General features: G+C 55.6%; 1 protein-coding gene across 1 annotated transcript in view; it reads right to left on the reverse strand.

The window, feature by feature from the left end:
• Positions 1-12,689, reverse strand: part of PAPSS2 (3'-phosphoadenosine 5'-phosphosulfate synthase 2) — a 35,859-nt gene that overhangs the window by 1,290 nt on the left and 21,880 nt on the right. The window contains exons 3-11 of the mRNA XM_064144992.1: positions 11,456-11,691; positions 10,462-10,600; positions 9,606-9,724; positions 9,395-9,508; positions 8,868-9,024; positions 4,949-5,154; positions 2,553-2,688; positions 1,383-1,651; positions 920-1,149 (exon numbers count right to left, since the gene is read on the reverse strand). Coding sequence (XP_064001062.1) covers positions 920-1,149; positions 1,383-1,651; positions 2,553-2,688; positions 4,949-5,154; positions 8,868-9,024; positions 9,395-9,508; positions 9,606-9,724; positions 10,462-10,600; positions 11,456-11,691 — 1,606 coding nt within the window. The remainder of the gene's footprint in view (positions 1-919; positions 1,150-1,382; positions 1,652-2,552; positions 2,689-4,948; positions 5,155-8,867; positions 9,025-9,394; positions 9,509-9,605; positions 9,725-10,461; positions 10,601-11,455; positions 11,692-12,689) is intronic.

Here is a 12,689-nt window from a genome sequence, read left to right on the forward strand (position 1 = left end):
GCCTCTGGGAAACACCTCCAGGGTTGCGGACTCCATCACTGCCCTGGGCAGCCTGGGCAAGCAGGTGAGAACTCTCCCAGGGAAGTTTCTTCTCACATCCAACCTAAACCTCCTCTGCGGCAACTTGGGGCCACTTCCTCTTGTCCTGTCACTTGTTCCTAGAGAGCAGAGCCCAACCCCCACCTGGCTGCAGCCTCCTCTCAGGGAGCTGTAGAGAGCAATGAGCTCTGCCCTCAGCCTCCTCTTCTCCACACTGCACACCCCCAGCTCCCTCAGCTGCTTCTCTTCAGCCCTCTTCTCCAGAGCCTTCCCAGGCAGGCAGGTTGGGAGGCAGGCAGGAAGGTAGGCAGGGAGGCAACCTGCTCCAGCCTCTTCTTGTCCTTCTGGGAGTGAGGGGCCCAAAACTGAACCAAATACTCAAGCTGTGGCTTTACCAGCACCCAGTTCAGGGGCACAAACCCTGCCCTGCTGGCCACACCACTGCTGATTCAGTCCAGGATGCTGGTGGCCTTGACCACCCAGGCACACACTGGTTGTTGATGACTGTCCCCAGGTCTTTCTCTGCTGGTCAGTTTCCAGCCCCTCTGCCCCAAGCCTGGAGCATTCGTAGGGGTGTTGTGACCCAAGTGTAGGACCCAGCCCTGGGTTCATTGAGCCTCATCCCATGGCTCCAGCCTGGGCAGGTCCCTCTGCAGAGCCTCTCTACCCTTAAGTTTCCTACCCTCAACTCATCTTTAGTGTCATGCAGCCCATCTGTGCCATAGGTCCAGCTGTCAGAGGGGACAGCAAGTGGCTGTGACAGACCTTGGCCTATTCTGCTTCTGCAGAGGAAGAGCAGTTGCTGTTCCTTCTCCCATGGAGTGCTGCAAAGCTAGAGGAGGCCAGAAGGGAAGAGGCAGGAGGCTGCTGCCTGCCTTACCTCTTGGGGTCATAGAAGTCCATGGCCCTCTTCACTTTGTTGTAGGCTGCCACCCGGAAGGGGATGATCTCCACAGAGGTCAGGCCTGGAGCCATGCTGAGGACCTTCCCTCCGTGCATGGGCTCGTAGAGGTCCTTCTTGGTCTCAGGGTGGGGCATGCCTGCAGGGTCGCGCCCCACGATGTAGAAGTTGGCACCAGCAATCATGCGGGCACGGCAGTGCCACTGCACCTGCAGAGAGGGCACAGTGCAGCCCGCATCAGCGTGGCACTGCTGCATCCCTGCAGCACGCAGGGCAGCAGCAGATAAGGAAGGAGGGAGGCAGGAGGTGGAGGGGGAGGTAGAAGCTGGGGAGGAATTTGAAAGGAAGAAAGGAATTTGGAAGGAGGGAATTTAGGAAGGAAGGGAAGGAAGGAAGGCAGGCTTCAGCCGTTGTCACAGTGAGCAGCCAAAGGCAGCATTACCTCCGTGGGCCCAGCGTAGAGCATGGGAGAAGGGAAGATGGCAACGATGGTGGAGCTGGGGTCCAGGACGTTCTCCTCTAGCACTGCCGAGTGCTGCTTCATCCGCCACTCCAGAGGAACGTCGTCGTCCTTGGTCCAGCCTCCCAGGGGGTGCAGCAGCAGAACGGGGTTGGTGTAGCCCCTCTGCAGCAGCTGGCGACGAGTGTCCTGCATCAGCAGGGCGTGCCCGTTGTGCACGGGGTTGCGCAGCTGGAACGCAAAGACAGCATCTGCGAGGGAGACAGCCAGAGGGTCACAGGCGGGCACTGCCCATCAGAGCCTGGCATTGCAGTTATGTGCACAGGGCCCCAGCATGAGAAGGCTTGGAAGGGACCTCTGGAGAGCATCCAGCCCAAGCTCGCTGCTAAAGCAGGGCACCCACAGCTGCTTGCCCAGGAGCACAATGCCTGGGAGGTTTGGAAGCTCTCCAGACCAGCTCTCTACAACCTCTCTGGGCAGCCCACTCTAGGGCTCCAGCACCCTCACACCAAACAGCTTTCTCCTCCTTCTGGCTTCCATTTGGTGCCCACTGCCCCTTGGTCTGGCCCTAGGCACCACTGACAAGAATCTGGTCCCAGTCTCTTGCCCCTCACAGGTCCTTTAGCTCTTGCTGAGCATTGCTCAGCTGCCCTCTGGGGCTGCTCTTCTGCAGGCTCTCAGCCCCAGGGCTCTCAGCCTTTGCTGCTCACAGAGCTGCTCCAGGCCCCTCAGCAGCTCTGCAGCCTGCCCTGGACTCTGGAGCTTCCAGCCCCTCCCTGTCATTGTGCTCCTGGGCAAGCTGCTGTGGGTGCCCTGCTTTAACAGTGGGGTTGAGCTGGATGCTCCCCATGATGCTGGGATTCTGTGATTCCATGTCCTGCCAGGGAGGACACAAGCAGGAGGCTCAGTGCTTCCCAATGCTCTGCTTGGTGAGGACCACCTCAAGCACTGCCCTTAACCACAGGGAGTTCATGTCACTTCTTGTGGTTTGACCCACGGCCCTCCTCCTGCTCACCCATTTTGGAAGCACCCAGAAGTCATCTGGCAGGTTCTGTGAGTTTGAGAGCAAGCAGCCACAGCATACACAGATGTCCTGGTGCCAGAGAGGTCAGGGAGAGCCCTGTCACTGCTGCTGTCACCCAGGGCACTCACCAGCACTCATCTCTCTGAACTTCTGCTTCAGAGCCAGCGGGCTGAGGCGGTACTGGTCCAGCCCATCATTCCACTTGATCTTCTCCAGCACCTGCAGGTCTCCACCAACCAGCCAGTCTCCACTCTCCATCACCATCTGGGAACCATACCCATGTTACAGAACAGCAGAATATCTCCTTTAGCCTGTCCCTGGCTCTTTTCAGAAGTGGTTGTAGGGTGATCTTTCCTCCCAGGGTGACCTTCCCTTGCAGGGTGATCTTCTCTCCCAGGGTCATCTTCCCTTGCAGGGTGATCTTCCCTCCCAGGGTGACCTTCCCTTGCAGGGTCACCCTCCCTTTTCTCTCAGCACACTGTAGGTGGGAGCCATTCTTACAGTGCCTATGTTAGTTGAACATCATAAGCAGTACAACCCTTTGAAGCACGGAATCAGCTATCCAGTCCCTACCACATGCACCCAGCAGCTGGAAGTCTACGATCATAGAGTCACAGAATGGGTTGGGTTGGAAGAGACCTTAAAGCTCATCCAGTTCCAAGGCCCTTCCATGGGCAAAGACACCTCCCACCAGCCCAGCTTGCTCAAGGCCTCATCCAGCCTGGCCTTCAGCACCTCCAGGGAGGGGGCAGCCACAACCTCCCTGGGCAACCTGTGCCGATGTTTCCCCACCATCACTTCCTAATCTCCAACCCAGTTGTAGCACAAGACCTCCACCTCACACTTTGCTCTTTCCTCCTGGGAATACTCAGGAGTAGCAAAGCCTGCTGCAAGGTGAGCAACTGCTGCTGCATAACTGAAACGTAGGAAAACAGAATGAATTCAGGTTCAGCCAGCTCAGTGTAACCTGAGGCTCTCCCTTACCAAGGAATGAAGTTCTTTGAGCTGCCAGAGACAAGGTGGGAAGAGATCAGCCATCAAAACATGGTGCCCTTGTTGGCTGCAGGAAGCAGCCAAACTGAGGACTAAAATATAGCCAGAAGGAGCAGGAGGCAGTGACCTGCAGTATTGGTGCTTGGTGGTGGCACCACTGAGACCAGCACATCCCAAATGCCAGAAAGCTTTGGGGGCTAAGGCGCTGGTGGAGTTACAAAGGTATGTGTGGGCACAGCAGAGAAGCTGAGTGGAGAGAAAGAGCAGCTCTTCAGCAGCAGGCTCACTCTCCTTTCACCTTCTGCTTCTTGCTCTTGACAAGCAGCATGCATAGCACTAACTCATAAGCTTTGAGCACTCCTGCCTGCAAGGGACAGGGTGGCTCCCAGCCAGGAGCTGGGCTTGCAGAGAAGCAGGGACACCTACAGCCCCCACAGCTGTGTGACTGTTCAGCTCATAGAATCACAGAATCCTTCAGACTGGAAAAGACCCTCAGGATCACCAAGTCCAACTCTGCAAGCTTCACCCCTACACCATAGCTTCAAACACTACATCCAAACGACCTCTAAATACCTCCAGTGGTGGTGACTCCACCATCTTCCTGGGCAGCCTGTGCCACTGCCTGACCACTCTTACTGTGAAGAACCTTTCCCTGATGCCCAGCCTAACCCTCCTTGCTGCAGCTTGAGGCCATTCCCTCTTGTTCTAATCACCTGTGAGCAGAGACCAGCATCAACCTCTCTACAGCCTCCTTTCAGGGAGCTGTAGAGAGTCATGAGGTCTGCCCTTAGCCAGCCTCCTCTTCTCCACACCAAGCAGCCACAGCTCCTTTGGTGGCTTCTCATCAGATTGACTCTCCAGGCCCTTTCCAGCTTCCTTGCCCTCCTCTGCACTGGCTCTAGCATCTCCACATCCCCCTTGTACTGAGTGCCCAGAACTGGGCACAGCACTGGAGGTGTGGCCTCAGCAATGCCAAGCACAGGGGGACAATCACCTCCTTGCCCCTGCTGGCCACAGCAGTTCTGATCCCAGCCTCGATGCCAGTGGCTTTCTTGGCCAGCTGGGCACACTGCTGGCTCCTGCTGATCAGCACCCCCAGGTCCTTTTTCTGCAGGCAGCTTTCCAGCTACACTGCCCCAAGCCTGTGGCTCTCCAAGGAGTTGTTGTGAGCCAGGTGCAGGACCTGGCACTTGACCTCGTTGAAGCTCATCCCAGGGACACTGCCCTATAGATCCAACCCACCCAAGCGTCTCTGCAGAGTCTCCCCCCCAACTTGGTGTCATTCTCCACCCCATAGCATTTGCCAAGAGAGATTGTGGAGTCTCCTTCTCTGGAGACTTTCAAAGCCAACCTGGACATGTTCCTGCATGCCCTGCCCTAGGTGCCCCTGCTCTGGCAGGGGGCTTGGACTGGGTGATCTCTGGGGGTCCTTTCCAACCCCTACCACACTGCGATTGATGCCGTGATCCCCCAGCCACATTTCCCAGTCCTGGGCAGGTTTCCCTGTCGCCCCTGGGGGGTGCAAACCTACTTTGATGTGGGGATGCTTGGTGCAGGTGGTGCCCCAAATGCGGGCACAGCGCTCCTCCTTCCTGTGTTCGTAGAACTCGGGGTGCCTGAGGACAGCCACCCTGCGGCCCGCCCAGCTCAGCGCCAGCGCTGCGCAGCCTTGCAGCCGCTCCTTGTCCTCCGTGCAGATGGGCAGCACAATGGGCACACTCAGGTTCACCACGCCGTCTGCCAACAGAGGGGGAAGAGGGTTTGAAGGTCCTACAGCCTTGAGCAGCGAGTCATGCTCAGAGGCACAAAACCTGCCTCTGCAGAGCCAAACCTGCCAGGACTGCTCAGGCACCCACCAATAGTCCTGGAAATGCACTCAGTGCCCCCTGTTTGCACAGCGACATCAGGAGAGGCTTTGCTCTGCCTGTCACTCCTTACTAAGGGAGCAGAGAGCCCAACCTCCACCTCACTGCAGCCTCCTCTCAAGGAGCTGTAGAGAGCAATGAGCTCTGCCCTCAGCCTCCTCTTCTCCACACTGCACACCCCCAGCTCCCTCAGATGCTCCTCCCCAGCCCTCTTCTCTAGACCCTTCCCCACCTTTCTTGCCCTTCTCTGCACCTGCTCCAGACTCTCAATGTCCTTCTTGCAGTCAGGAGCCCAAAACTGACCCCAGCACTCAAGCTGTGGCCTCAGCAGTGCCCAGCATAGGGGCACAATCCCTGCCCTGCTCCTGCTGGCCACACCATTGCTGATCCAGGCCAGGCTGCTGGTGGCCCTCTTGGCCACCTGGGCACATCCTGTCTCATCTTTAGCCAGCTGTTGACCAAGACCCAAGGCTTTATTTCCTCCTGGATATCTCCACAGTGCTCCTCCTCTCTATCTCTGCATACAGCAAGCCCACACTTGCATGTGCAACTTCTCAGGCTGTCCCTAAACACCTGGAAGTCACCTTGGGTTTATTCTCACTCCCATCATTTCCCACTAAGCTCCTCTCATTTCTCCTTGCTCATCTTGGAATTCCTGTGGCAGAACCCATCTCCCCTCTGGGTTTCCATTCCCAAACATGAACAAACCAATCACTGCTTTGATTTGTTGTGATCTGTGATCTGGATCTGGGTGTTTTGGGGTCTTTTTTTTTTCCTCTTGATTGTTGATACCAATCAGCTGGGCAGGAATTTACAAGCCCCTTCATGAATAATCAGAACCAGGATCAAGTGGGAGCCACTCAGGATCAAACTCCAGACACTGAAATCAGATTAAGCAGTGATCAGCCCATCAAACCAGCACAGGAAAAGCTGAACTAGGAAACTCAGATAATGATGCTGGAGCTCCCTTTCCAAGGACAAGAGGCAAAGGGAACCCCCAGAAATCACTCCAGAGAAGGGAAGTGGGGTTTTGGTGGTGGTAACACAAGGTTTGTCATGGCACTGAATCACAAAGGGAGGGTGGTTGTCTTGATTTGGTTTTGCAAATCCCCAAAAATCACTTTATAAACAAAACCACAGCCCAGCCCCAATAGTAATTTCCACCCAACCTCCGAGCAGATCTGTACATACCAGCTACAGAGCGACTCCTTCCTGGGAGGACATAAACACAGGCAAGGTCATAATGGGCCACTTCCAGAAGCAAAGACTCCCATTTAAGATCTCCACTGGAGACTCTGCACCCCCCCTGCTGCCTTGGAAGGCACAGATCCATCTTCCCTCCTGGTGGCCATCGTGGCTCTCTGCAGAGCAACTCAGCCATCCAACACCTGGTGCTATCAGGGTCAGATGCAGTGCTTGAAGTTCAGGTGAGAGGAGCACTAATTTGTGCATGACTCTTCCAGGCCAAAATTATCCCTTGCACACCTGGGCAAAAGGGTTGGACCAGCTCTGGAAAGAATCAGAGTCACAGACTAGCTTCAAAGCCCTCTTTAGCAACACCACAGCCCAGGCTCAATTTCATGAGACTGAAATTCTCCATGAGATTGAAATTCTCTTTCCTTTCAAAGCTTGTCCAAGCATCCCAGGGACATTCTCCTTCCTACCCAGATGCCATCCTGCAGCCTGACCATGCAGATGTTTGGTCTCTGTGGAGACAAGGTGGACCAGGGACTGATGTTGATGCCCTCTGCCACAAAGATCTTGCTCTGCAGAGTTCATTCACTCCCAAAAGCTAGTGTCTTGGGCTTTGTCCTTGACCCTGTGGAGCTCCATATATCCGAGAACTCCAGAAGAGCTGTGCTCAGTGAAGTCAACGGGTTGGGGGGGGCACCCCAAACCAAGATGCTCTCTGAGAGTAGTCTCTAGCACAAAGTGCAGAGCTCTGAAGCAATATGGTCATTACAGGGCAGCTCTGTGACCCTGCCAGGCACAACAGGCAGCTCAAAGACCACAGCTGGGGCCCTGATAACAAGACCGTGTGCTTCTGAGCACTGTTTGCTCACCAGCCTGGAGCGGAATGGCTACAGCTCTGAAAGGAGAAGATGTGGATGGAAGGAGAAACCCCCCCAAACCTCCACACAGCTCCTGGCAACAGCAGCAAGTCACTGCTCTGAGTGACCATGGGATGCTCTAGAAGGAGGGCAAGACTCAAAGAGACTTGTACACCAAGATCCCAAATTCCAGAGGCTGGAGGTTGCCAGCAGGTCTACAGAAGCCAAAGAGAATGGCCTGACTGCATGGGAAGTCACAGCAACAGCATCTTCAGCTGAGCAATGGGACAGGAGTATCTGTCAGGATAACCTGGTCTTAGCTGTAGGCAACCCCTGCCTCAATGCCCCCTGCTTTTTCCAGGGACGAAGCACCTCCAACGGTGCTAATCATAAGATGTTTATCATGGAAGGACTTCTGAGGTCATCTAGTCCAGTGCTCCTGCAGTGAGTCTGTCCCCAGCTTTCTGCTGGGCCCTCTGAAGCACTACAAGTCCTCCAGAAGCCTTCCCAACTCTGCCAGCCTGGCCTCACAGCAGAGCCCTGCCAGCCCTGCCAGCACTGCCATGGCCTCCTCTGGCCCTTCTCCAACAGGTCCCTGTCTGTGCTGAGGACTCCAGAGGAGAACCCACCACTGCAGGTGGGTCTCAGCAGAGTGCAGCAGAGAGGCAGTCAGAGCCTAGTCCTCTTGCCAAGGAACGTCTCTGCCGTCTCCCACCTCAAACTCAGCACAGCAGCCTTGGGTTTGCATCCTTATGTACCCTGGGATACACAAGCATGAGAAGAACTCCATAATGTCTCCTGAAATGTTTGATGGGCACCAAACACCATGTCGAATGCCTTGGCCATAGCACTGTGAGCTCTGCCATCTTTGACATCCTTTGGTTGTTTCAGAGCATGGCTTCCTGACTATTGTGGCCCTTTCCAAGACCTTGTGTTTACCAAGTAAGAGGAAAGGAAGACAGGGATTCTGCCCTTTTGCTCTGCTCAGATCCCACCTGCAGCACTGCCTCCAGCTCTGGGGCCCCCAGCACAAGAAGGACCTGGAGCTGCTGGAGAGGCTCCAGAGGAGGCCATGGAGATGAGAGGCTGGAGAAGCTCCCTTGTGGGGACAGGCTGGGAGAGTTGGGGCTGTTCAACCCATAGAAGAGAAGACTCTGGTGAGACCTTAGAGCAGCCTTCCAGTACCTGAAGGGGCTGCAGTCAGGCTGGGGAGGGACTGTTCAGAAGGGCCTGTGGGGATAGGCTGAGGGCAATGGTTTGGAAGTGGAGCAGGGCAGATGCAGGTTGGACACCAGGAGGGAGTTGTGCACAGTGTGTGAGGAGAGGCAGGAACAGGCTGCCCAGGACTGTGCTTGAGGCCATCCCTGGAGACATTCAAGATTAGCCTGGGTGTGTCCCTGTGCAGCCTGCTCTGCTTGGACGTGTCCCTGTTGCCTGCTGGGAGATTGGCCAAGATGCCCTTTGAGGGTCCCCTCCAACCCAGTGCATTGTGTGAGCCATCTGTGACGGCAGGGGAAGGTTCCTGCGGGGCTGCCAGCCCCAGCCCCATGGCGGCCCAGCAGGAGCTGTTGGTCCATACCGTTGAGCAGGGTGCCAAAGTGGAGGACTTGCAGGTACTCAGCCTCACGCATGAAGCCAGTCAGCGGCGTGGCCCAGCCTTCGCTCAGCACCTGCACCCACTGCAGATCCAGCTGCAAAACAAACCCAAAGGCACTGCTGGCACCAGCACCAGGCAGCTTCACAGCTGCCCTTCCCTCCCCTCCTGTCTCTTCCAGTGTCTGCATAGGGAGAAGGCCACAGGCGAGGTGGCTTTGGGGTGTCTATTTAAGCCAGGCTCAGGTGTGTGGATAGCACAACTGCTTGCATGGCTGTAGTCACACAGTGACAGAGGTTGGAGGCCTTGGCTTGCTACAGCACATGGTGGATATGCAGGGCAGAAGGTGGCTGAGGATCATGCTTCAGCTCTCTACAAACTGCCTCCACAGAAGGACACAGCCACCAGCAGAATACAATCACCTCTAGCAGCAACCCCATTGAAGCCTCCCACCTTCAGCACAATACCTCAGTGATCTCTACACATGGCAGCGTCTCTGCCTCAGCTCGGACTCTGTCCAGCTCATTCTCAGGTACAAACAGCTCCAGAACATCCTTAGTTGAGCTCCAGGGCACAATGTTCTAGAGGAGAGACAGGCAGTGGTTGTAAGGATTGTGCAGGAAAACTCAGTGCTGGAAATCAGGTTTACAAGCTGGTTGAGGTATAAAAGTGACCTACTTGTTTTTGGAGGAGCTCCACAACCTGCTGAATGCACTCAGACACTGATGCAACATTGGTCTTCAGCACCAGCTCAGGAGATTCTGGCTTCTCATACTCTGAGTCAATCCCAGTGAATCCTACAATCACAGCAGACAGAACCATGCTGCTTAAGACAGACTTTGCAGAGCACCCAGTCCAACCACTCAGCCAGCACTGCCAAGGCTAGGGCTAAGCCATGGCCCTCAGCACCACAGCTCTGCAGCTTTGAAACACCTCCAGGCATGGAAAGTCAACCACCTCCCTGAGCAACCTGTGCCAGTGGCTGAAAACTCTTTCAGGGAAGAAGTTTCTTCTCATATCCAACCTAAGCCTCCCCCGGGGCAACTTGAAGCCATTTCCTCTTGTCTTGTCACTCCTTACTAGGGAGAAGAGAGCCCGACCCTCACCACACTGCAGCTTCCTTTCAGGGAGCTGTTGAGGATCAGAAGGTGTCCCCTCAGCCTTCTCTTCTCCACACTGAACACCCTCAGCTCCTTCAACTGCTCCTCCCTAGCCCTCTTCTCCAGACCCTTACCCAGCTTTCCCCTTCTCTGGACCTGCCCCAGCCCCTCAATGTCCTTCTGGAAGTCAGGCCCCCAAAACTGCCCCCAGCACTCAAACTGTGGCCTCTGCACTGCTGACTGAGTTGCCAAAGTATATTTATGTAATGCAGTAGTCCTGCTGTAGCCAGGTGCCACCAACCAAAGGGCATCCAGCCAGAGTGGGCACTGGAAGCGTGACTCGTGACAGGAGAACTGGGGAACTAGGACACCCTTGTGCATCACAGAGAGCCTCGAGCAGCCCAGCTCTGTGCGCAGAGCTGACTCCTGCATACCTTTGATCTCTCCAGCTCTTGCCTTTTTGTAGAGGCCCTTCACATCTCTGCTCTCGCAGATGTTGAGAGGAGCATCCACAAAGATCTCAAAGAAAGGCAGCCCTGCTGCCTCATGAATCTTCCGTGCGTTCTGGCGATCCTGCCAGCAGAAAGAGAGGAAAGTCAGACCTCCAGACTGCGGCGGCAGCCTCCCTGCGACATGCTGCACCTGCATTCGACGTGCACTCATCCCCAGGTGGCTTCAGCAACTCCCTTCTGCAATTCACTTCCATTTTGGATCTTTTAAAATCTACTTCTTTGGTCTCTTTCAGCTTTTTGATAGAATCACAGAATCAGTGAGGCTGGAAAAGACCTTTTAAGGTCATGGAGTCCAACCATTAGCTGAGAACTGCCAGGTCACTGCTAACACATGTCCCTCAGCACCACAGCTACCTGGCTTTGAGATCTCCCTAGGGCTGAGCCCCGAGCAGCCTGGGCCAGGTCTTAACCAATCTTTCAGTGAAGAAATTGTTCCAAACTAAACCTCCCCTGTTCATTTCCTCTCATCCTGTCACTTGTTCCTTAGGCAGCAGAGCCCTACCCCAAGCTCACTGCAGCCTCCTCTCAGGGAGCTGTAGAGAGCAATGAGTTCTGCCCTCAGCCTCCTCCACACTGCACACCCTCAGCTCCCTCAGATGCTCCTCCCCAGCCCTCTTCTCCAAACCCTTCCCCACCTTTGGTGCCCTCATTGTCCAGCCCCTCAATGTCCTTCTGGAAGTCAGGGCCTCAAAACTGAATGCAGCACTCAAGCTGTGGCTTCACCAGTGCCCAGCACAGGGGCACAATCCATGCCCTGATCCTGCTGGCCACACCACTGCTGATCCCCGCCAGGCTGCTGGTGCCCTTCTTGGCCACCTGGGCAGACTGCTGGCCGAGCTTGAGCTGCTTTCTCTGTCTTCTCAGAGCAGCCACTCTGTGCAGTCTGTGCAGTGCAGCGCAGGCTGCAGGAGCTTACCTTAGAGAAGGGGGAAATGAAGCTGGTGATGCAGAGCAGGCCGGCGTCGGCGAAGAGCCGAGCCACCTCGGCGATGCGCCGGATGTTCTCCTCGCGGTCCACGTCCGAGAAGCCCAGGTTCTTGTTCAAGCCGTGGCGAACGTTGTCCCCGTCCAGGGAGTAACATGGGATGCCGTGAGACACCAGGTACTCCTCCAGAGCAAAGCCGATGGTTGTCTTGCCAGCTCCCGAGAGGCCTGGCAGAAAGACACAGAAGTCAGGCTCAGAGTCAAGGTCCAAAGAGTGCAGGTGCAGGGTGCAGAAGTTGGCCTCTTGCTGGGCAGTGGTGGGTACATGGATCCCAGAGAAAAGAAGAAGCTTTAAAGGGTGCCTTAAGTCACAGAATGGTTCGGGTTGGAAGTGACCTTAATATCATCCAGTTCCAAACCCCTGCCACAGGCAGGGACACCTCCAACTAGTCCAAGTTGCTCACCTGAACACCCCCATGAATGGCCTCAACTACAGCCATGGGCAGCCTATGCCAGTCTCTCTCACCCTCACTGGACACAACTCCCTCCTGATGTCCAACCTACATCTGCCCTGCTCCACTTCCAAACCATTGTCCCTCAGCCTATCCCCACAGGTGCTTCTGAACAGTGCCTCCCCACTCTGCCTGCAGGTCCCCTGCAGATGCTGAAATGCAGCTCTAAGGTCTCCCTGGAGCTTTCTCTTCTCTAGTCTGAACAGCCCCAACTCTCCCAGCCTGTCTTCACAGCAGAGGTTCTCTACCCCCTGACCATCTCTGCAGCCCTACTCTAGACCCTCTCCAGCAGGTCCATGTCTCTTGTGAGTGTCCTGTGCTGTTCACAGCAAATTCAGGTGTCCTAATAACCTTCCCACAGATAGAGACTGACAGCATCTGCATGCTGCTCTGGACAACCCTGGGGAGATTTCAGCGCCAAGAACCTGGCTGGATTTTAGCCAAGTCCTCCTCAGCCACACACTTGGGATAAATAAGTGTGACCTTTAGGGCTTGTGACATGTTGGAAGGAGCCCGATAGCAGCTGTGGAATCCATGAAAACGTCAGGTATGGGCAGCAGCTGCCAGACACAACATCCTGCTGCACCAGCACCACGGCTCGGCGGATCCCACAGGATCCCCAGTTCAGGAGGCTGCAGGTCCCACAGCCCCACCTGCCAGCCACACTCCTGCAGGGAAAGTATTTCAGACATGAGGCCACTGATGCTGCAGGCA

This window comes from Pogoniulus pusillus, chromosome 6, assembly GCF_015220805.1.
Source record: "Pogoniulus pusillus isolate bPogPus1 chromosome 6, bPogPus1.pri, whole genome shotgun sequence".
In the NCBI taxonomy this organism is placed as follows: domain Eukaryota; kingdom Metazoa; phylum Chordata; class Aves; order Piciformes; family Lybiidae; genus Pogoniulus; species Pogoniulus pusillus.